At 42.6% G+C, this 23,087-nt stretch overlaps 1 protein-coding gene across 1 annotated transcript in view; it reads left to right on the top strand.

Moving 5' to 3' along the window:
- The first annotated feature begins 1,746 nt into the window (after positions 1–1,746).
- TXLNG (taxilin gamma) overlaps positions 1,747–23,087 on the top strand; it is a 58,386-nt gene continuing 37,045 nt past the window's right edge. Inside the window, exon 1 of the mRNA XM_044235279.1 lies at positions 1,747–1,866. Coding sequence (XP_044091214.1) covers positions 1,762–1,866 — 105 coding nt within the window. The 5' untranslated portion in view covers positions 1,747–1,761. The remainder of the gene's footprint in view (positions 1,867–23,087) is intronic.

The following is a 23,087-nucleotide window of genomic DNA, read 5'->3' as shown; positions in this document are numbered from 1 at the left end:
TGAGATAAAATACTGATACTTTCCCCAAATTTACAGAAATAATTAAAATTGATAGATGTAATTTCCACAATATTGAAATTTACTCTCATGTGTATTATTACATTTTTAGCACCTGCTACCACTGTCTTGTATTTAACTTTAATAAAAAATAGTAGGGGTGCCTGGGTGGTTCAGTGGGTTAAAGCCTCTGCCTTCAACTCAGGTCATGGTCTCAGGGTCCTGGGATCAAGCCCCGCATGGGGCTCTCCGCTCAGCGGGGAGCCTGCTTCCCCTCTTTCTCTGCCCGCCTCTCTGCCTACTTGTGATATCTCTGTCAAATAAAAAACAAAATATTTAAAAAAAAGGTATTTACAAAAATTTCATAATGAGTTATGTAATATATCAGAATTTCATGAGGGTCCGTGACTTTCAGAGGCTCAGTCATTAGAGATCTAGTTCCATCAGATGGAAATGGAATATTCCTGAGCAAAACTGCACCCCCTGCCCCAATCCTGTCAAGAAAACAAAAACAAAAACAAAAACCGATTCAGCAAACCGATTTGTTGTTGTTTTTAAAGATTTTATTTGACAGAGAGAGAGAAAGGGAACAAGCAAAGGGAGTGGGAGAGGGAGAAGCAGGCTTCCCGCCGAGCAGGGAGCCCTGTGGGGCTGGAGTCCAGGACCCCGGGGATCACAACCTGAGCCAAAGGCAGACAGCTAAGGACTGAGCCACCCAGGCGCCCCGCTAACGTAATTTGTTTAAAAATTTCAGTAACGAGGGGCGCCTGGGTGGCTCAGTGGATTAAAGCCTCTGCCTTTGGCTCAGGTCATGATCCCAGGGTCCTGGGATCAAGCCCCGCATTGGGCTCTCTGCTCAGCAGGGAGCCTGCTTCCTCCTCTCTCTCTGCCTGCCTCTCTGCCTTCTTGTGATCTGTCTGTCAAATAAATAAAATCTTAAAAAAAAAAAAATTTCAGTAACGAAACGACTACCGGAGAAAACAGGATACAGTCGACATGTATTAAGCGCCAACTAAGAGTGGAGAACTGTGCTAGAAGACCCGGTGGTTCAGCCAAGGTGAAAAGGACGCAGCCCCCACCTCGCAGGAGTTCAGGACAGGTAAATGGTGCTGAAAGCTCTGGTGGATGATCAAGGCTCAGAGCAGGTGTCCCAGCCAGAAACCTCAAATTCTGAAAGCCATTACATCTCTCCCGCCTTGAAAGTCACGATTTCCCCTTATCCCTAATCATTTGGGTTCAATTCCGAAGAGGAGCAACAAAAACAAAAACACAGCAACATGTCCCCACTCCCGCTCCCTCCCAAACACGGGACAATTCCTAAACTTTTCCCTCAGGATAATCCAGAGTACCTTCCGGTACCAGTACGTCGCTTTCAGAAAACTACAAGCCCCAGTAGGCTGCACGCGCAAGCCGGCAGACACTCTCCCCCGTTCAGAACACCGCCTTACGCTCCAATCCTGAGCAGGGCCTGCGATCCTTGGCCGCGAAGCCTTCTGGGACTTGTAGTCCGCTTCAGATTCTTTTTCCCTGTCTGCGCAGACTCGCACGGCCTGTGTTCGCCCTTCGGCCCTGCAGAAGCCCAGCCCAGACTTCAATGCTCCCCACCCCCATTCCGCTCCATCCCCTCGGGGGCCAACCTCCTCCGGTCACGTGGGAGGCCATTCATGCGGCGATTGGCCGTGGGGGTTCAGGGGCGGGGCGCGGGGGCCCTGAAAGGTTCCTTGCCCCTTGTAGGGCCGCTTGTTTGGCTGCTGCCGTCACCTCATGGCGACGCGGGTAGAAGAGGCAGCGCGGGGTAGAGGCGGCGGCGCCGCCGAAGAGGCTATTGAGGCCGGACGGGGAGGACGGCGACGCAGCCCGCGGCAGAAGGTCAGCCTGGGAGACGTCTGCGTTGTTGTCCGGCCGGGGAAATGCCCGGGCTAGATTTTTCGGGGTTCACATCTTCACTCTCTCTGGTTACCTTTAGCCACGGGACGAACATCCGGCCTTCTTCCTTCCCGGGGGTGACGACAGCGGGAGCGGGTCGGGGGGGATTTGGGACTGAGACGGATGGGATAGGAGGGAGCGAAGGTTGGGGTTTTGGGACACGCTACAGAGGTGGGAGATGGCAGGGGGCGCAGCCTGGTGTGAGGGGGAAGGGGTGCGAGGCGGGGGCGCGCCAGGTGTGACAGCCACGTGCGGCCGATGCCGGGGAACCCCGGGCGCCAGGTGTTCCTTCTCCTAGCCCCCGCCCTCGGCGTGCTCTCCGTGCTCCCGGCGCAGTCGGAGGGCTGCCTGGGTCTGGGGCTGGCCCTGCTCTTGCCCGGCAGGTGCGCAGGGAGCGCTGCGGGGTGCGCCCGGACGGCGCGGGCGAGGCTGTTGCGCAGTAAGATAACAGCGCGGGAGCTGGGGTTGCACTGCGCCCCCCTTCCCCCGCCCCCCTGCGCTCCCCGCCACTGCGCGGGCGGGCGAGCGCCACGGGGCTGGAGGAGCCACTCGGCTCCCGGGTCACAGGGCTCGTCTCTGGCCACTACGGGCCTGGTTACACGTGGGACCGGGACCCGTGATGGGAAGACGATGCTGGTGGACCTGGGCCCCACAGGGTTGGGGGCAGCATCGCGTGAAAGCCGGTTTTCCCCTTTAGTCCTCTCTCCCCTTTCTTGCTCTTTCTTTATTTACCCTCCTTTCTTTTCTTTCTTTTTTCTTGGGTGAGCGGAAACTTGAGCGCCTCCCCCACCCTGGCCTTTGGTCTCTCTTAATCTGGGAGACAGACTGGACCGTTCCCCTTGCCTTACTTGACTCACGTCAAGGAGTTTTCAGTGTCTCCCTGGATACAGGAAAATCGAGACCTTCAGAATGGGAGAATTCCACTTGTTCTGGAGTCAGTGGGTGGAGTTCGAAAAAGATTGCACAACAAATGGGGTACAGGGCTTTCAGGACCCAGGAATGGAAATCCGTGGGGAAAGGCGCTGGAAAGGTGGAAATCCCGTCTCTTTTTCCTTACAGTGGAATGTATTGAAACGTTCAACTTGTTGGACGTCTTGCTTGATCACTCAGCTATTTAATATTACTTAATTATGCATTTGAATACTCTCAAAAATCACTCCTGTGTGAAATTACGAAATAATATTTTTCTTATGAGATTTATGAGCTTGAAAAAGGAGAACAAAGGTTTGGTTTACATCTGAGCCAAATGTCAAGAATTGGCTTTAAGGAGCCTCTTTCTAAGGTGGTTATTTTCATATCTCCCTGCATAAGGGTATTACTACTTCTCAGTTACCTCTCTTTCTCTTTCTTTCTTTGTACTCTAAAATAAAGATCCAGTACTTGAAGGACTGAAAAAAAAAAGCTGTGGATTGAATGTACTCCAGGGTTTCAAAACTGTCACTTTGGACACTTCATTTATTCCCTGAGGGTGGGGAGCCAATCTCAGTGTTGGATTTCATAGGTCCCCCAGGGGAGGACTTTGATAAAAAGCCACTGCAATGGAGGATATAAGTTCCCGTTTATGCCACTAGGATAAGGACCGAAAGTCTGAATTAGGAACTGAGGTTTAATCAACTAGCATTTTTAAAAGACTGAGATAAGAGGTAATGACCCTTTGAGGCAGCACTCTGGGTAACAGCTGGATATGAATAGTCATGTGTGTCTGTACTGTCTCATCCTGTACCTTTTTGCTTTTGCTCATGTTTTTCCGGGCATCTTCTTCCTTTTGATTTACAATTGGCTATGACCTGGAATTGAAATACTTGGGTTAAATATTAGTTTTTGAATTTTCGTTTTAAAAAATTGGGTGACTACCTTGTGCTGTGAAACTAACTTATTTCTTTATGACTCCTAATTTTTTAATTTCCTCTGGGTTACCAGCTTGAAAGAATATTCCTAATTCTAACTTGATTTGTACTGTATTTTTTCAGGAAGCAGAAATGATGTTTAACTAATTGGAATGTTTTGAAAATACTGAGGGAATTAAAGAAGAGTGACTGTTTAGTCACTGACTTAAAGGGAAAAACAACTGGAGACAGGCTTTATTGGCTCCTAGTTGTTTGAACCATCCACTTAGTCATTCTTCGCCAGCTCAGTTAATTGTGGCATCATTTCATAACTACATCCCATTTGAATGGTCTCTTGAGGTAACTCTTTGCTTCTGAAGTTAATATTATAGTACATTTCTAAGGGTCTCTTGAATTGTCTAAAACTATGCTATCCGATATGATAGCTACTAGCTACATATTTAATTGAAATTAAGTAAGGGGTGCCTGGGTGGCTCAGTCAGTTAAGTATCTACCTTTGGCTTGGGTTCTGGGATGGAGACCTACATCAGGCTCCCCATTCAGCCCTTCTGCCCTTCACCCCACTGGTGCTCTCTCGCTCTTTCTCAAATAAATAGATAAAATCTTTAAAAAAAAAATTACATAAAAATAAATATTCCATTCTTCCCTCATACTAACCACATTTCAAGTGTTCAGTAGCCAATATGGCTAGTGGCTACTTTGTCAGAGCGGATCCAAAATATTTACAACATTGTGTAAAATTCTGTTGAACAACATCTAAAAAGATGGAATATACATTGTCAAGTATTAGAGGCATTTTTTAGAACACCAAGGGCATGGGGCGCCTGGGTGGCTCAATCATTAAGTGTCTGACTTAGGCTTAGGTCATGGTCCCAGGGTCCTGGAATTCAAGCCCCACATCAGGCTCTCTGCTCAGCAAGGAGACTGCTTCTCGCTCTCCCTCTGTTCCCCCTACTTGTGCCCACTCTCTGTCAAATAAATAAATAAAATCTTTAAAAAAAAAACCCCAAAACCCAAGGTCATTACTGTGTAAATTTTTTTTTAAGATTTTATTTATTTATTTGACAGAGAGAGAGAGAGATCACAAGTAGGCAGAGAGGCAGGCAGAGAGGAAGGGAAGCAGGCTCCCTGCTGAGCAGAGAGTCTGATGTGGGGCTGGATCCCAGGACCCTGAGATCATGACCTGAGCCGAAGGCAGTGGCTTAACCCACTGAGCCACCCAGGCGCCTCTACTGTGTAAATTTCTGTGTAGAATTTGTTTTAGGAGATTTAATTAAAAATTAATGGACACTGTTTTTTGAGCAGTTTTAGCTTACAGAAAGATTGAATATCAATTACAGAGTTCCCATATATTCTTCACACATTGTTTCCCCTGTTATTTACATCTTGCATTAGTGTGGTGCATTTGTTAGAATTGACTAGCTAATATTGATACATTGCCATTAACAAAAGTCCATAATTTGCGTTGGGGTTCATTCTTGGTATTATACAGTTTAAGAGGTTGGGGCTTTTTTTTTTTTAGATTTTTAATTTTTATTTTTTTTGACAGAGATCACAAGTAGGCAGAGGGGCAGGCAGAGAGAGGAAGGGAAGCAGGCTCCCTGCTGAGCAGATAGCTCAATGCGGGTCTCGATCCCAGGACCCTGAGATCATAAGAAGCTTAACCCACTGGGCCACTCAGGCACCCCCGGTTTAAGAGTTTTGACAAATGTATAATGACCTGCATCCACCATTACAGTATCCTACAGAATAGTTTTCACTGCCCTGAAAATCCCCTATTTATCCCTCCTTGATAGCCACTGATCTTTTTACTATCTGTGTAGTTTTGCCTTTTCCAGAAAGTCTAAGGTAGGTTTGATTTGGTTTTTAATACTAGATTTTTAAAAATTTTTATTTATTTATTTATTTGACAGAGCACAAGCAGGACAAGCAGCAGGGAGAGGGAGAAGCAGCTTCCCACTGAGCAAGCAGCCTGATGCGGGGCTCGATCCCACAACCCTGGGATCTCGACCTGAGCCAAAGGCAGAAACCTAACTGACTGAGCCATCCAGGTGTCCCTTAATACTAGATTTTTTATGGGAAATGTTAAAAATGATTGAATTGCTGTTAAACTTATTTATAAAGGGGCACCTGGGTGGCTCAGTCAGTTGGGTGCCTGCCTTTAGCTTGGGTCATGATCTCAGGGTCTTGGGATCTAGTCCTGTATCCGGCTCCCTGCTCAGCGGGGAGACTGCTTCTCCCTCCTACTCTTCCTGCTTGTGCTCTCTTTTGCTGTCTCTGTTGCTATCTCTGTCTCTCTCTCTCTCTCAAATAAATAAAATCTTTAAAAAATAGTTTTAGGTCCGTAAACCATTTGGAAGGATAAAGGTATGTAACCAAGGCTCAAGTTAACAAAATCTTGTATCTACATAGCGACCCATAATTTTTACAGCGCTATTTGCACTTTTGTTAACTCTTAAGCATCACTGGATGCTGTGGAGAAGGCTGGAGGAACTGTCATTGCCCTCATTTACGGATGACAAACTGCTCAGCAAGGTCAAGTGATTTGCCCAAGGGGTGAAGCCAAGTCTAAAAACCAATACCCTGTCATCTAGACTACGGTAATAAGTAGTGTACTAGTGGGTGAATAGTATGGATTTTGGAGTCAAGACTCTTGGCTCTCTGCCACTTGCTTTATTAGCTGTGCAACCTTGGGTGAGTTTCTCAATCTTTCTGAACCTCTGTTGCATCATCTGTAAAGTGGCTATGATGCTAGCACCTACCACACAGGATTGTTTTAAAGAATAGGAGTTGGGGCGCCTGGGTGGCTCAGTGGGTTAAAGCCTCTGCCTTCAGCTCAGGGTCCTGGGATGGAGCCCCGCATTGGGCTTTCTGCTCAGCAGGGAACCTGCTTCCCTTCCTCTCTCTGCCTGCCTCTCTGCCTACTTGTGATCTCTCTTTGTCAAATAAATAAATAAAATCTTAAAAAAAAAAAAGAATAGGAGTTGATGAGTAGCACTCAGTACACTGCCGGGCATGTAGAATTTTCCTTGGTCTGGTAGGGAGACCATAGGAAAGATCCATTTCTGTTGCTTTCAGGATACTGTTAATTTGGTAAATCTACTTACCAAGCTTTGGAGTTTTCTCTCTTCCCAGAATCTGTCTAGGATAGCTAAAATGAGAAGTCCAGTCAGTGTGGCAAGAGTATGGGGTAGGAAGAAACCATTTCATTATCTTGTTTTTTCCCCATCTGTGGATTTGAACTTCCACTCTTCTGGCACAGAGATTAAATAATAATCTAAGTGACCTTCTCTTTACAACATTGTTGTCTATTTTCAAACTTCGGTCAGTTTCATTTTCAAGGAGAACCAAAGAGGCAAAGCAGTAAGAGAGTAGACCAGATCTAGCACATCCTTTAGTTAAGTCCCTGTTTTTGAATTATAATATGCCACATTTACATACCATTTTACTGGAAGGTGGTTTGTATGTTATATGTGTCATTTATATTGTTTTTGACTAGAGAAGTGGGTTTTTTTTTTGTTGTTGTTGTTTGTTTGTGTTGTTGTTGTTTTTAAGTAGACTCCATGTTCAGCGTGGAGCCCAGTGTGGGACTCGAACTCACGACCCTGAGATCAAGACCTGAGCTGATACCGAGCTGGACGCTTAACTGATTGAGCCACCTAGGCACCCCAAGAAGTTTGTTCTTTTTTAATTGTATAGTTGACACATAAGGTTGCATTAGTTTCAGGTACACAACATAGTGATTCAACAGGTCTACACATTATGGTTAGATTATACTTTTACCGCAAGCGTAGTTACCATCTGTCACCATATAATGCTATTACAATACCTTTGACTATATTCCCTGTGCTGTACCTTTTATTCCTGTGACATATTCATTCTGTAACTGGAAGCTTGTACCTGTCACTTCCCTTAACCCATTTTGCCCATCCTCTCACCACCCTCTCCTCTGACAACCGTCAGTGCTCTGTATGTGTGGTATTATGTATGTGTGGTATTATGTATTTATGGGTGTGTTTGTTCTTTTTGTTTGTTTATTTGTTTTGTTTTTTTAAGATTCCACATACAAATGAAGTCATGGTATTGGTTTTTCTCTGACTTCTCTTACCGTAATGCCTTCTCGGTCCATCCCAATTGACTAGAGAAGTTTAATGTAGGAATGTGTATGTTAAATCTATAGAACAGGGTGTGTGTGATTTGCTTGTGTACAGAAGGATTCACTATAATAGATTTTTCAGTAGATATGCTGTTCAGATTGTACACTTCACAGAGAGCTGCGTTTCAAAGGAAAGAAATCTGACTCCTCACTGTTACCTACAGTGCACTAGGCACTTAAAATGTGCTTCCATTCTAATATCTACTTACCTTTACAGAGTGGGTGACACGACATCTGAGGCTCAGTCAAACAACAGAAAACTTGCTTTAAATAACATAGCTCTGAGTTGATGAAGTTGGCCTAGAGTTGATATATAATTGTGCAAGTGGTACACCCTATTGCATGGACAGTTTCTGCTTACCTAGCAAATTTTAATCTAATATCACAAAGAAATTCCCTTGCCTTTTCCTCCCCTACTCACCCCCTTTCTCCTCCTTCAGTTTCTTTTTGTTTGGTTCTAAACTGATTATCAGTAACTGTTAGTTACTATACCAGATGTGACAGTATTTTAAATGTATAAAATAATGTACAAATTTAATGTGGTATTCATTAACACTTAGAATTAGCTATGTTTAAATTTCTCCCAAGTGGAGCATTTCCAGAAGAAAATAAAAATAGGGGAGGTGACCCTTTAAGGATTTGAACCTTGAGAGTGTATTTTTATGATTCAATTCATTTCCTAGTTGAAACTCTCTCGGTACTTGTAACTACTTAAATTTTATTACTTGATGGAAAAGATACATAAAATAACCAGTGTTGTCGTTCTATGCTATCAAAATAATTTCCGTAGCATTTATTGCTCAGGGTTTTGATTTGCATTCTGTGTTACATTTCTAAAATGTCCCCCAGAACGACCGCCGTTCTCCCCAACTTCCCACTCTGTAGTCAGCCATAAGTAGTACTGCTCAACCAGCACTTCTCCCTTTATTCTCTCCCTACTTTCAGAAAGGTCAACGTCGAATGGTTTGGTAAGGAAGACATGCCAGTAGCTCAGAAGCACATTTCACCTAGTATTGTATCAACGGGCACATGGGTGACGTTAAAAGTGAGCATATAGGCATTTTGTGTAATTTGCAAATGCATCCTTGTTCAGCTGTTATAACAGTTCTGCATGGCGCAGTTTATATTGATTATATCTAATCTTACAGCTCTAGAAGGTAGATAATGTACATCCCTAGTGTACAGATAAGGAAACTGAGAGGTTGATTTCCCTCATGGCTGCACAGGAGGCAGTAAGTGGTATGTTTGAAGGTCAGACTTGTTGGGCTCCAAAGTTGTTACCCATGTGCCATGTATCTTGTGCTCTCTTAACACATTTCTTGAGAATAGTGAGTAAAAACGTGCTCCTTGTTGAATGTAAGCAAAACTCAGTGGTGGGTCAGAAGAGTAGTCATTTTTGTTAAATGAAAAGAAATTGTGAAGGGTGGGTTGGATCACTGGGGATATAGAAAAGCTATTATGATCTGGGAAGTTTTGAGGAGAATTTTGAGCCTGACAGGTTTCACTGAGGCCTTGGGTCAACCTTAAGATAAATGATTTAGGGGGCGCCTGGGTGGCTCAGTGGGTTAAAGCCTCTGCCTTCAGCTCAGGTCGTGATCCCAGGGTCCTGGGATCGAGCCCCGCATCGGGCTCTCTGCTCCTCGGGGAGCCTGCTTCCTCCTCTCTCTCTCTGCTTGCCTCTCTGCCTACTTGTGATCTCTGTCAAATAAATAAATAAAATCTTAAAAAAAAAAAAAAGATAAATTATTTAGGAAGTATGCCGTGCTTTAAAACTCTGCAAAAACACCTCCAATTGTATGAGTGTAATTTGGATAACTTGAAAGATAATGGGTTTAGAGCGACCTTTTTGTAAAAACCTGTCTTTTTTTTTTTTTTTTAAGATTTTATTTATTTATTTGACAGAGAGATCACAAGTAGGCAGAGAGGCAGGCAGAGAGAGAGGGGGAAGCAGGCTCCCCGCTGAGCAGAGAGCCCTATGCAGGGCTCAATCCCTGGGATCATGAGCTGAGCCAAAGGCAGAGGCTTAACCCACTGAGCCACCCAGGCGTCCCTAAAAACCCGTCTTAAAGTCCACACAACAGAGTGTTAACAAAGAACTAAAGTGTTGTGGGTAAGCAGGACAAGAAAGAAGAGAAAGCTTGATATTCAGAGGTTCATCATGGTTGGTCCACATGGAGCTGATGAAGTATGGCTTCATAAAGTTGGGACAGGTGTTCCATTTTGGTAACCCATAAAAGTAGACCATTTAACATCTTAGGAGTCTGTAGCTTGAAGACACTAACTAATTGTGTGACCCAGCCCCTGCCCTTCTGGAAAATAGGTCAGGCCCAAGCATATTTCAGTAGCTTTGGGCATTACAATTTTGGGGTTTCCTGATACTTTTGCTGCCTCGATAGCTGTTTAGGCTAATGCAGATATCTTTCAGTTTGCAGATTATCATTGAATTACAGTTTTAGAGCTAGAAATGATTTTGCAAATCATAGAGTCTGGCATCCTTTATTTTTATAAAATAAATAGTCATAGAAATTGTGAAATCAATGCCATCATCCTTGCTTTAAAAGGCAAATGATGTGCATAGTCTGATACAGATGTTAGTACCCACCACAGGTGTTAGTAGTAGGTATAGTAACACTACTATAAGAGAGATCATAAGGCTAAAAAAGCTGGGTCCCACCTAGACCATTTCTGGACCTCTTTGCTCATTTCTTGGCTTCTTCACCAGTAGGGGAGATCTGGTTCCCTCATCCTAACTTCAGCACTGGTTTCCCTCTTTTTTTCTCATTTACCTATTAATGCCTCTGTGTGCTCCCCATGCTCATAACATATTGAGACAGATCATTGGCAGCCTTTTGCTGCCAAAAGTTAGGAGTTGGGACAACTCCTAGAACTTATTGCCTCCAGTTTATATCCCTCCTCAGATCTCTGTCATTGCTCTGGTTTTACTCATGTATTTATTTTTTTGGTTAACAGCTTTATTGAGGTATAATTCACATACCATACAATTCACCCACTTAAAGTGTACAGTTCAGTGGTTTTTTAGTGTATTCAGAGTTTTGTGACCATCACCGCATTTATTTTTAACATAACCTTGGAAGAACGTATTCTCTGGAATGATAGAGAAAAAGCTAAGAATTCAGTCTCTGCTTTCCAAGCCCTTAGGTTCAGGACCAAGGACACACTACTTTACATTATATCCATGAGCCTGTTTGTTCATCATACTTGCCTATAAGATAGTTCTGAGGATTAAATGAGGAAGTATATCAAGTACTGTTGGAGAGGCTTCCGAATGAACCAGAGGAAATGGCACTCCTTGCTCCCTGTCTTTGTACTTGGACCCAGGACCGTATTCCCTAGAGATGGATCTGCTTGGGTAAGGGTGCCTAGATGAGGACCCCTTTCAGACCGTGGTTTGAGTGTGTTGGCCTTTTAGTCTCTCTATTCCTGTTCTGCCACAACCAGGACAGCGGTTCTCAAACTTTTTGGTTTCAGAATCTTTTTGCATAATTTTTAAGTATCCTTTTGTTTTTATGGGTTATATCTAATATTTCCCATATTAGAAATTAAATCAAGTTTTAAATTATTATTCATTTTAAATAAACTCATATTGTACTAATTACCCAATGCTGTGTAACAACTACCCCAAGACTTGGTGCTTGAAACGTTTATGATCTCTCTCTATCGGTCAGGAGTCTGGGTGTGGCTTAGTTCTCTGCTTCAGGGTCTCATGGACTGCAGTCATCTGAAGGCTTGATGGAGGTGGATCCACTCCCTAGCTCACTCATGTAGTTATTGGCGGGATTCAGTTCCTTATGAGCTGTTGGCCCCAGGGTTCCCTTGGTTCCTTGTTGCATGGGCCTTTCCATAGGCATCTCACAACATGGCTGCTGGCTTCATTAGAACGAGCAAGACTGTCAGCAGAAGAGAGAAAGAAGTTGCAGTCTTTTGTCACGTAGCCATAGAAGTGACAGCCCCTCACTTTTGCCAGATTCTCTCTTCATTAGAAATCAGTCACTAGGGGCGCCTGGGTGGCTCAGTGGGTTAAAGTCTCTGCCTTCAGCTCAGGTCATGATCCCAGGGTCCTGGGATCGAGCCTGCATCAGGCTTTCTACTCAGCAGGGAGCCTGCTTCCGCCTCTCTCTGCCTGTCTCTCTGCCTACTTGTGATCTCTGTCAAATAAATGAATAAAATCTTAAAAAAAAAAAAGAAATCAGTTACTAGGTCTAGCCTGCATTCAAGGGGAGGGAATTATACAAGGCTGTGAATACCAGGAGGATCACTGAGATCACTGAGGGCCATGTCAGAAGCTGCCTGCCACATATCAGCATAATGGTTTTTGAAAATTAAATACTGATTATCCACAATAACAGACTCCTAAATACAGAGGACAAACTGGTGGTTGCCAGGTGGGTGGGGGAATTGGTGAAATAGATGAAGGGAATTAAAAAATCAAGATGTCTTGATTTTTTTTTTTTAAAGTGAGGAGAGTGGCATTGTTTTATATTTCTTCAGGTTTCTTTAATGAATGGCCTAATAGACAGCTGAATTCTCAAATCTGCTTCTGGATTCAGTCAGTGGCAATATGCCGTTGCAGTTAAAGTATATGGAGACAGTTTGGCCTTACACATGTATGTAGTTGGAGCAGGGAGGAGTGTTTTAATAGCTTTTTTAGACAGTTAGGGAAATTCTATGGTATTACACCAAAACTTGGCAAGTAGTAGTTCTTTTTTTTTTAAAGATTTATTTATTTATTTGACTGAGATCACAAGTAGGCAGAAAGGCAGGCAGAGAGAGAGGAGGAAGCAGGCTCCCTGCTGAGCAGAGAGCCTATGCGGGACTCGATCCCAGGACCCTGGGATCATGACCTGAGCTGAAGGCAGAGGCTTTAACCCACTGAGCCACCCAGGTGCCCTGGCAAGGAGTAGTGGTTCTTGAAGGTTAGTTGCCAATATGGATTCTGAAACTCTACTAAACTTTTAGTGCTGTTATATTAAAATCTAATGGTCTGTTCTGCACTTTGAATGCATGTTCTTTTCCCATCATGTTGTAATATCATGTTAGTCATCTGAAAAGTATTGGTGTACCAGATTGTGTCGATCTTCCAAATGGTGACACATTTTGTTATATAATACAAAATAATGGTAGTATCATCACTGATGTCATCAGGAGGGGTTTTGTGGTTTTTTTTAAGCAGTGTTATTAGTTCAGGTGTGTAGCATAGTGATTTAACAATTCTTTACATTACTCACGACTGGAAGTATAGTCTCCATATATCACCATACAGTGTTATTATATTATTATTCACTGTAGTTCTGTGTTGTACAGAAAAGTCTTAGGTATTGGGAAGCTGCCAAACTCATGGTAGCAGATAGTTTTTAAAAAATTCTAGACTTTGCTTAAAAACTCAAATTTTGTCATTGACAACAAATACTGTCTATTGTCTGCCTTGAAGTAACAAGCTTACTGTATTTATTTTGGAGAATATGTTTGCCAAATACCCAAGTCTGAATAAATAAGCATGGTTTATCTTTTTTTTTTTTTAAGATTTTATTTATTTGATAGAGAGAAACACAGTGAGAGAGGGAACACAAGCAGAGGGAATAGGAGAAGGAGAAGCAGGCTTCCCCCTGAGCAGGAAGCCAGATGCGTGGCTCAAACCCAGGACCCTGGGATCATGACCTGAGCCAAAGGCAGCTGCTTAACGACTGAGCCACCCAGGCGCCCCAGCACGTTTATCTTAAAAAAAAGAAAAGAAAAAAAAGGTGATCCATGAAAAAAAAAGCTACTAGTGGGACTTGTAGTTCAAACAACTGCATTAGTGGTTTTCTTTAGGGTCCCATCTCACTTCTGTTTGCAGCAGAACTGCTTTATGTGTACTTTCTTTGTCTTCACACAGTTAAAAAGATGTGGGGGCGCCTGGGTGGCTCAGTGGGTTAAGCCTCTGCCTTCCTCTCAGGTCATGATCCCAGGGTTCTGGGATCGAGCCGCTCAGTGGGGATCCTGCTTCCCCTCTCTCTCTGCCTGCCTCTCTGCCTACTTGTGATCTCTGTCAAATTAAAAAAAAAAATCTTTAAAAAGATGTGTACTCATTGGTTGAGACTTAATAAAAATTTGTACTTTTATTGCTTCCTCAAGGGCATTTTTACTTAAAAATTTTTAAGTAAAATTTTTAAGTAAAAAAAAAAAAAAATTTTTAAGTAAAAATGCCCCCTCCTCTGTTAGAGTACATGGTGGTGAAGAAAACCATGACTTAGAGTTTGGTGTCCCGCCTTGACACTGTTCTTAGGAGTCAGTACTGTTACTTTTTTTTCATTTTTAAGATTTTATTTATTTGACAGCCAGAGATCACAAGTAGGCAGAGAGGCAGGCAGAGAGAGTGGGGGAAACAGGCTCCCCGCTGAGCAGAGAGCCTGATGAGGGGCTGGATCCCAGGACTCCGAGATCATGACCTGAGCTGAAGGCAGAGGCTTTAACCCACTGAGCCACTCAGGCGCCCCAGCGCTGTTACTCTTTACTGCTTTTGTACCATTAGTGCAAATGTTAACACCAGAAAACAATATCTCTGTATTATGAAAATAATGTTTGAGTTTGCAGACTACCTGGAAGGGTCCACAGGGACCATACTTTGAGAACCACTGTCCCTGAGTTGTCTCAGAAGTGGGCTCTGCTTTTCCTTGTTTCATGTTTCCCAAGACCGTTCTCTTAGAAGAGAATAAGCTTATTTTTCCTGGCCTGTTCCTAAACCTTGTTCTAGGAATGTGGAATCCCAATTATTACTGACTCAACTGCTTTATCTTGCTATTGGAGCAATTCAGTAATCCTAGCAACCAGAATATTTTTTTTTTAAGATTTTATTTATTTATTTTTCAGAGAGAGAGGGAGAGAGAGTGAGCACAGGCAGACAGATAGGCAGGCAGAGGCAGAGGGAGAAGCAGGCTCCCTGACGAGCAAGGAGCCCGATGTGGGACTCGATCCCAGGACACTGGGATCATGACCTGAGCCGAAGGCAGCTGCTTAACCAACTGAGCCACCCAGGCGTCCCACAACCAGAATATTTTTACATTTAATTCCTAATGGCCAGTATAAAGTTAGGTTGTATTTGCTAAAGGTTTCAAAGAACTTTTTTTTTTTTTTAAGATTTTATTTATTTATTTGAGAGAGATCACAAGTGGCAGGCAGACAGAAAGGGGGAAGCAGGCTCCCCGCAGAGCAGAAAGCCCAGTGTGGGGCTGTATCCCAGGTCCCTGGGATCATGACCTGAGCCTAAAGCAGACACAGCTGGCTGAGCCATCCAGGAACCCCATGTCATGATTCTTACCTTCAAATGTGATTCTTTAGGACATCCCCCATAGAAGCATTATCTCCATACCAAGCTCAATAAATGTAGGTCTCAAATAATGGACTTTTCCCCTCTTACTTCCTACTTTCTTCCTTAGTTTATCTGTATAATGGAGTACATTCTCACTGTCTTAGAATTTTAAGGCTAACCTACATAATGTATTTTAAAAGTCTAGCAGCAATTAGTAGATGTTCTGTGTTTTCCTTCCTCCCTTTATCAGAACTTAGTCTTAGGTATACTATGTTAACCCTCTTTTGTAAATTCCATGTATCTCAAACACTAGGCTGTTTTTTTTTCCTCAGTTTATTTTAATTGAGGTAAAATTGGAAATATCACATTATATTAGTTTCAGATGTACATTATAATAATTTAGCATTTGTATACACTACAAAGTGATTGCTACAATAAGTCTATTTACCATTCATCACCATATGATTGACCTCCTTTAGCGCACTTCCAACCCCCTTCCTTTCTAATAACCATCTATTCCCTGCATCTGTGAGTTTTGTTTTTTAGATTCCACATAAAATTAAAATCCTGTGATATTTGTCTATCTCTGTCTGACTTGTTTTGCTTAGCATAATACCTCTAGGTCCATCCTGTTGTTGCAAATGGCAAGATTTTTTTCTTTTTTATGGCTGAGTAATACTCTGTAGTGTATATATACCACATCTAACTTATCCATTCATCCATTGATGGATACTTAGATTGTTTCCATATCTTGGCTATTGTAAGTAATGCTGCAGTGAATACAGGGATGCATTTATCTTTTCAAATTTATATTTTCCTTTTCTTCAGATAAATACCCAGAATTGAAATACTGGATCATGTTTTTAACTTTCTGAGGAGCCTCCATACTGGTATTCATAGAAGCTGCACCAGTTTACGTTCCTCCTGTACACAAGGGTTCCCTTTTTTCCTGTAACCTTTCCAACACTTCTTCCTTTCTTTTCTTTCTTTCTTTTTTTTTTTAAAAGATTTTATTTATTTATTTGACAGAGATCACAGTAGACAGAGAGGCAGCCAGAGAGAGAGAGAGGGAAGCAGGTTCCCCGCTGAGCAGAGAGCCCGATGCAGGACTCGATCCCAAGACCCTGAGATCATGACCTGAGCCAAAGGCAGCGGCTTAACCCACTGAGCCACCCAGGCACCCCCTTCTTTTTTTTTTTTTTTTTTTTTTTTTAAGATTTTATTTATTTATTTGACACAGAGCGAGAGAAGGAATATAAGCAGGGTAAGTGGGAGAGGGAGAAACAGGCTTCCTGCTGAGCAGGGAGCCTGATGTGAGGCTCGATCCCAGAACCCTGGGATGGTGACCTGAGCTGAAGGCAGATAATTAATGACTGGGCCACCTAGGCGCCCCCACTTGTTAATTCTTGTTGTTGTTGTTCTTAAGATTTTATTTATTAGAGTAAGCACGAGTAGAGGGAGAGGGACAAACAGACTCCCCTCTGAGCAGGGAGCCCAGTTTGGAGCTCAATCCCAGGACCCCAAGAGCATGACCTGAGCCGAAGGCAGACTCTTAACCTACTGAGCCACCCAGGTGTCCCGTTGTCTTTTTGCTAATAATCATTCTGAGAGGTATGAGATGATACCTCATTGTGGTTTTAATTTGCATTCCCCTAATGATGAGTGACATTGAGCATCTTTTTATATACCTGTTGGCCATCTGTATGTCTTTGGAAGAATGTGTATTTAGATCTTATGCCCATTTTTTTTTTTTTTAAGATTTTGTTTATTTGTCAGAGAGCACAAGCAGGGAGAGTGGCAGGCAGAGGCAGAGGGGAGAAGGAGGCTTCCCGCTGAGCAAGGTGCCTAATGCAGGACTGGATTCCAGGACCCGGGATCATGACCTGAACCAAAGGCAGACGTTTAACCGACTGAGCTACCCATTTTTTAAAAAAAAGATTGATTTATTTGAGAGAGAGTACACATGCTCATGCAGGGGGTAGGGGCAGATGGAGAGGGAGAAATAATTTTTTTTTTTTTTAAGATTTTATTTCTTTGAGGGAGAGCATGTGTATGCACGAGCTGTGCAGAGGGGCAGATGGAGAGGGAGAAGCAGGCTCTCCACTGAGCAGGGAGCTAGATGCAGGGCTGGATCCCAGGACCCTGGGATCCTGACATGAGCCAAAGGCAGATGCTTAACGACTGAGCTACCCGTGGGAGAGAAAATCTTAAGCAGACTCCACACCGAGCATGGAGCCCAACATGGGACTTGATCTTATGACACTGAGATCATGACCTGAACCGAAACCAAGAGTCAGACACTTAACCTACTGCACCACCCAGGTGCCCCTCCTTTGCCCATTTTTAATCAGATTGTTTCTTTTTTTATTATTGAGTTGTATGAATTCTTTATGTATTTTGGATATTAGCCCCTACTGAATATATGATTTGCAAATATCTTCTGTCACTCAGAAGGCTGCCTTTTGGGCGCCTGGGTGGCTCAGTGGGTTAAGCCTCTGCCTTCAGCTCAGGTCATGATCTCAGGGTCCTGGGGTCAAGCCCCGCATCGGGCTCTCTGCTCAGCAGGGTGCCTGCTTCCTCTTCTCTCTCTGCCTGCCTCTCTGCCTACTTGTGATCTCTCTCTCTGTCAGATAAATAAATAAAATCTTAAATTAAATAAATAAATAAATATATAAAGGCTGACTTTTAATTTTACTGACAGTTTCCTTAACTGTGCAGAAGATTTTTATTTTTATTTCTTTATTTAAAGATTTTATTTATTTATTTGGCAGAGAGAGGGAAGGAGCACAAGCAGGGGGAGTGGCAAGCAGAGGGTGAGGGAGAAGCAGGCTCTCTGCCAAGCAGGGAGTCTGATGCAGGGCTCTATCCTAGTATCCTGGAATCATGACCTGAGCTGAAGGCAGAGGCTTAATCCACTGAGCCACCCAGGCACCCCTCTTTAGGGTTTTCTCTGTATAGAATTATATCATCTGCAAATACTGACAATTTTGGGTGCCTGTTCCTTAATTGTATGCCTTTTATTTTCTTTATCTTGCCTACAGCTGTGGCTAGGATTTTCAATACTGTGTTGAATAAACGTGGTGATGGTGGTCATTCTTGTTTTTTTCCTGTTAGAGGAGAAGCTTCCAGCTTTTCATTGTTCAGTATGTTGTTTGCTGTGGGCTTGTCATGTATGGCCTTTATTATGCTGAGGTATGTTCTTTCTGCCTCCACTTTGTTGAGAGCATTTATTTTATTTTTTAAAGATTTATTTAGAGAGAGAGGGAAAGAGAACATTTGAGTGTGGGGAAGGGCAGAAGGATCACCATATACGGTGATATCACTCCCAAATTAACTAAAGAATAAATCAATCAACTTCAAAGGTTTTTTTGTTTTGTTTTTAAAAAACATTATTTATTTGACAGAGAGAAAGATGGAAGACAAGCAGGGATAGTGGGGGGTAGTGGGAGAGGGAGAAGCAGGCTTCCCACTGAGCAGGGAGCCCAATGTGGGGCTCCATCTCAGGACCCTGGGATCACGACCTGAGCCAAAGGAGACAGAAGCCCAACGACTGAGCCACTCAGGCGCCCCCAAAGTTTTTTTTTTTTTCTTAAATGAAAGTAATACATTCACATAATAAAATAAAATAGAACCAAAAAGTATAAAATGAAAAGTAAGTCTCTGTTCATTTCCAGCTTCTAGGCCCATCTGTTATGGTGAACAATTTTGAGGGTATTCTCAGAAAAATATTTTCTAATATACTGCCTTAAATATGGATACATTTTTTGAAAAAGATATTATTTATTTATTTGACACAGAGAAAGAGAAAGTGCAAGCAGAGAGAGAGGGAGAAGCAGGCTCCTCACTGAGCAAGGATCCCAATCGGTGGGGGGGTGTGGGGGCTCCATCCAGGACCCCAGGGTCGTGACCCGAGCCGAAGGCAGACGCTTAACTGCTGAGCCACCCAGGCTCCCCTATGAATACATTTTTAATTTATACTGAGATGTTCATCCTGCTCTAGATGTTTGTATTTTTACCTATTTAATTATACCTTGGAGATCTGTCCATATTGACGCGGATCTGCATTATTCTTTCGAATCGCTGCAGTTTTACCTTGTATGGGTGAGCATTATTTACTTCAGCGGTTCCTTATGTGTAGATATTTAGGTGGTTTTGTGTGGTAATGGTCAGTAGTTTGGTGAATAGCCTTTGCCCTTGAGTGATAATATCTTCAGAATAAACTGGTGGTGGACTTGCTGGATAAAAGTGAATGTACTGCTACATACTCCTACAAAACTACTGCTCTACCAGTTTAGACTCCCAGGACTGTACTGAGGGACTTGTTTGCTCACAGTAAGGTTTGTTCTGTTCTTTTTATTTATTTATTTTTTAAAAAAGATTTTATTTATTTATTTGACAGACAGAGATCACAAGTAGGCAGAGAGGCAGGCAGAGAGAGAGGGAGGAGGAAGCAGGCTCCCCGCTGAGCAGAGAGCCCGACGCGGGGCTTGATCTCAGGACTCTGGGATCATGACCTGAGCTGAAAGCAGAGGCTTTAACCCACAGAGCCAACCAGGCGCCCCTGTTCTGTTCTTTTTAAATCAACCTTTTTACATCTGGTAGGTTAAAGATGATTTACGTTTTCATGCGTATTTCTGTTAATATGAGTGAGGTTAAACGTGTTCTGTAACTGTGATCTGCTTGTTCACAAACCCTTGCAAATGGGTCTCTGCCTCATTTGAAGCCCATACAAATCCGGCCTTTTGAAGCTGGTCCAAATTGATCTTCCTCTCCTTTAAAAAAACATCTTCTGTGCTTCTTGGTTTACTTAGTTCTTTCCCATGCCAAGGTTATGAAGAAAATTTTACTTAGGACTTCTAGTTCTTTGTGGTTTTCATTTTCTGTTTTTCAGTCCTGGTATATCTGGAGGGATGCTACAAGGTGTCACTCTTCCTCCCATATGGTTTGGGAGATACCTGAAATCATTTTTCTCCTTTACCAGTTTGAAATTACATCATTTTAAAAAAAGATTTTATTTATCTATTTGACAGATCACAAGTAGGTAGAGCGGCAGGCAGCGAGAGAGGGGGGAAGCAGGCTCCCCGCTGAGCAGAGAGCCCGACGCGGGGCTCGATCCCAGGACCCTGAGATCATGACCTGAGCCGAAGGCAGAGGCTTAACCCACTGAGCCACCCAGGCGCCCCGACATGACATCATTTTTAATATAGTGAATTCCCATATATGGGTCTGCATGGTCTGTTTTGGAAGACAGTGCTATATAATTAGGAAGCCTCTGACAAGTATTTCATGCTTGAAATAAAAATAAGGTTTCATCTGTGGGAGTTCATATTTTGAGACATTAAGAGTTTATTATCATAAAGAGTATGGGAGGTACACCTGGGTGGTGCAGTGGGTTAAGCATCCAACTCTTGGCTTCAGCTCGGGTCATGATCTCAGGATCGTGAGATCACCGTGGAGACTGCTTAAGATTCTCTCCCTCTCCTTCTGTCCCTCCTCACCCCCCAGAAAAGAGTACAGGCATATTGTAGAGATGGACCCTAGAATCTAATTATATTCTAGTGCACAGTAATACGTCATTTTATCTGTTAAAAATTAAAATCCTTTCATTTAATTTCATTCCTTTGTTCTAACACAGTGAAACAGACTACTATTTAAGGAGGCATCAGGTTATATAATATATATTTTAAAGGCTTTGGTCCAAAATGTTTAAAACAGAATTTTGAGATGAATGATTGATGTAGTGTTAACTGTGTGGAAAAGTTTGCTATCCAGAATAATTCTTTGAAAGACTAAAATAGCTTTAGTTTATAAACTATTTTAAATGATTTATATACAGCCAGAGTCACTTTTCTGATTTAAAAAGTATATGAAACCCCCACCAAGTACATGAAATTCCCACCAACTCCATCCACCTGTTTAAAAAAAAAAATTAAAAAGCACATGAAAATGTAAATGTTATAATAAGTTTGTAAAATTTGTATTTGGAAATGTAAAAGCTTCTCAAAATACTGGATACGTTTAGGAGGGAGGTTCATATTTTAAAAAAATCAACTAAGGCTGATAGCTGATGTCTTGAGAGATACAGAATATTTTTGGTATCTTTCAGTATTTCCTTGGGTGGGGGCCTTCTCTGGCCTCCCCACTGGGTCTGTCAGGCATGTACTCTTGTCATCACATTCCTGTTTGGTAGTTGACAACTCTTAGGGCAAGCTATTAGAAACATAGGGTTGAAGGGATTTTTAGAGATAATTCAGTTTATCCTAAGACACAAAAAAGTAGGGGCGCCTGAGTGGCTCAGTCAGTTAAGCATCTGACTCTTGATTTCTCCTTGAGTCTTGATCTCAGGGTCATGAGTTCACGCCCAAGTTGGGCCAAAAAAGTAAAACCATAACAACTTCGATACCTTAAAAAAATGACTTAAATTATTTAAAGAGAGCCCTACCCCCAAATTAGTCCTGTCTCACCTCTTTAAATTCCAGAGTTCATCACTGCTAAAAATTTAAAGCTCTTTCCCTGTGTTTTCCTATTTCATCCTTGTATATCTAGCATGCTATATATTTTTAGACATCATTTAACTTCTTAAGTTTATTTTTTAACTGCACAAGAGATCTGTTTGATCTTTCATTTTTCAAGGCTAATGTATGAAGTGTGAGGGGAGTTGTGTAATGAAGAAAACCTAGGCTCTTGAGTTTGACAGACCTTGTTTCGAATTTTGTGAGTTCCTTTTGCTGACTTAATATGATTGTGGGCAACTTACTTCAATTCAGTAAGTTTCATTTGCCTTATCTGGGAATAATAAGACCAGCCTCTCTGAGGGGAAGTTTAAAAGGGGGTTATAAAGGGACCTGCGGGTTGTGAAGGTTCTCTTCACCTACTTGATAAAAATTTTTCGGGACTGTCTGGGAACCGAAGGCAAGCTACAGCTCCGGAGAATGCATAAATGTGCACAGTGTTTCCCACCTGCTCCCTCTGAAGGGCCACCCTAGCCTTCAGTGGCAGGGTTTGGATTATTTCTGCTTTTAACACATGCCTGGCCCTAGTTGAAGACATTTGATCTCATTTAAGCAGATGGTAGTTGAAGTAATTAGGAAGTGGATGTGGGTGTTGGCTTTTTTTGTTTGTTTTTATTTAGATGAGTGTTAGTAAAAGAACAGTCATTACTAAAAACATTTAAGCCCTTTAAAGAAAATAAGCCAAAGAAATATGGCTCTTTAGCTTCAGTATTATTTGAAAGAGCATAACTGGAAGTTTTAAACTTTAAAATTATTCATCTTTATCTACAGAGTAGAAAGGAAAGCAACTTATTTAAATAGTTTTTTCTTTAGTTTTTTTTTTTTCTTTTTAAGGATTTCATTTATTGGGCGCCTGGGTGGCTCAGTGGGTTAAGCCGCTGCCTTCGGCTCGGGTCATGATCTCAGGGTCCTGGGATCGAGGCCCACATCGGGCTCTCTGCTCAGCGGGGAGCCTGCTTCCTCCTCTCTCTCTGCCTGCCTCTCTGCCTGCTTGTGATCTCGCTCTGTCAAATAAATAAAATAAAAATCTTAAAAAAAAAAAAAGGATTTCATTTATTTATTTGACAGAGAGAGAGAGAGAGAGAGCGCGTGCGCTAGCGAGCACAGCAAGGGGGAGTGGCAGGCAGAGCGGGAGGGAGAAACAGGCTTCCCACTGAGCAGGGAGCTCAATGTGGGGCTCAATCCCAGATCCCTGGGACCATGACCTGAGCCGAAGGCAGCCGCTTCACTGAGCCACCCACGTGCCCCTTTCTTTAGGTTTTTAATTCCTATGTGATCTCAGTTTCAAATATATTGATGGAAAAGCTATTGCAAGTAGTAGATGAGTACAGTGTATTCATGTT

Source organism: Neovison vison, chromosome X (genome assembly GCF_020171115.1).
Source record: "Neovison vison isolate M4711 chromosome X, ASM_NN_V1, whole genome shotgun sequence".
In the NCBI taxonomy this organism is placed as follows: Eukaryota; Metazoa; Chordata; class Mammalia; order Carnivora; family Mustelidae; genus Neogale; species Neogale vison.
The sequence above is the reverse complement of the archived record's forward strand: the minus strand, read 5'-3'. Positions and strand labels throughout refer to the sequence as shown.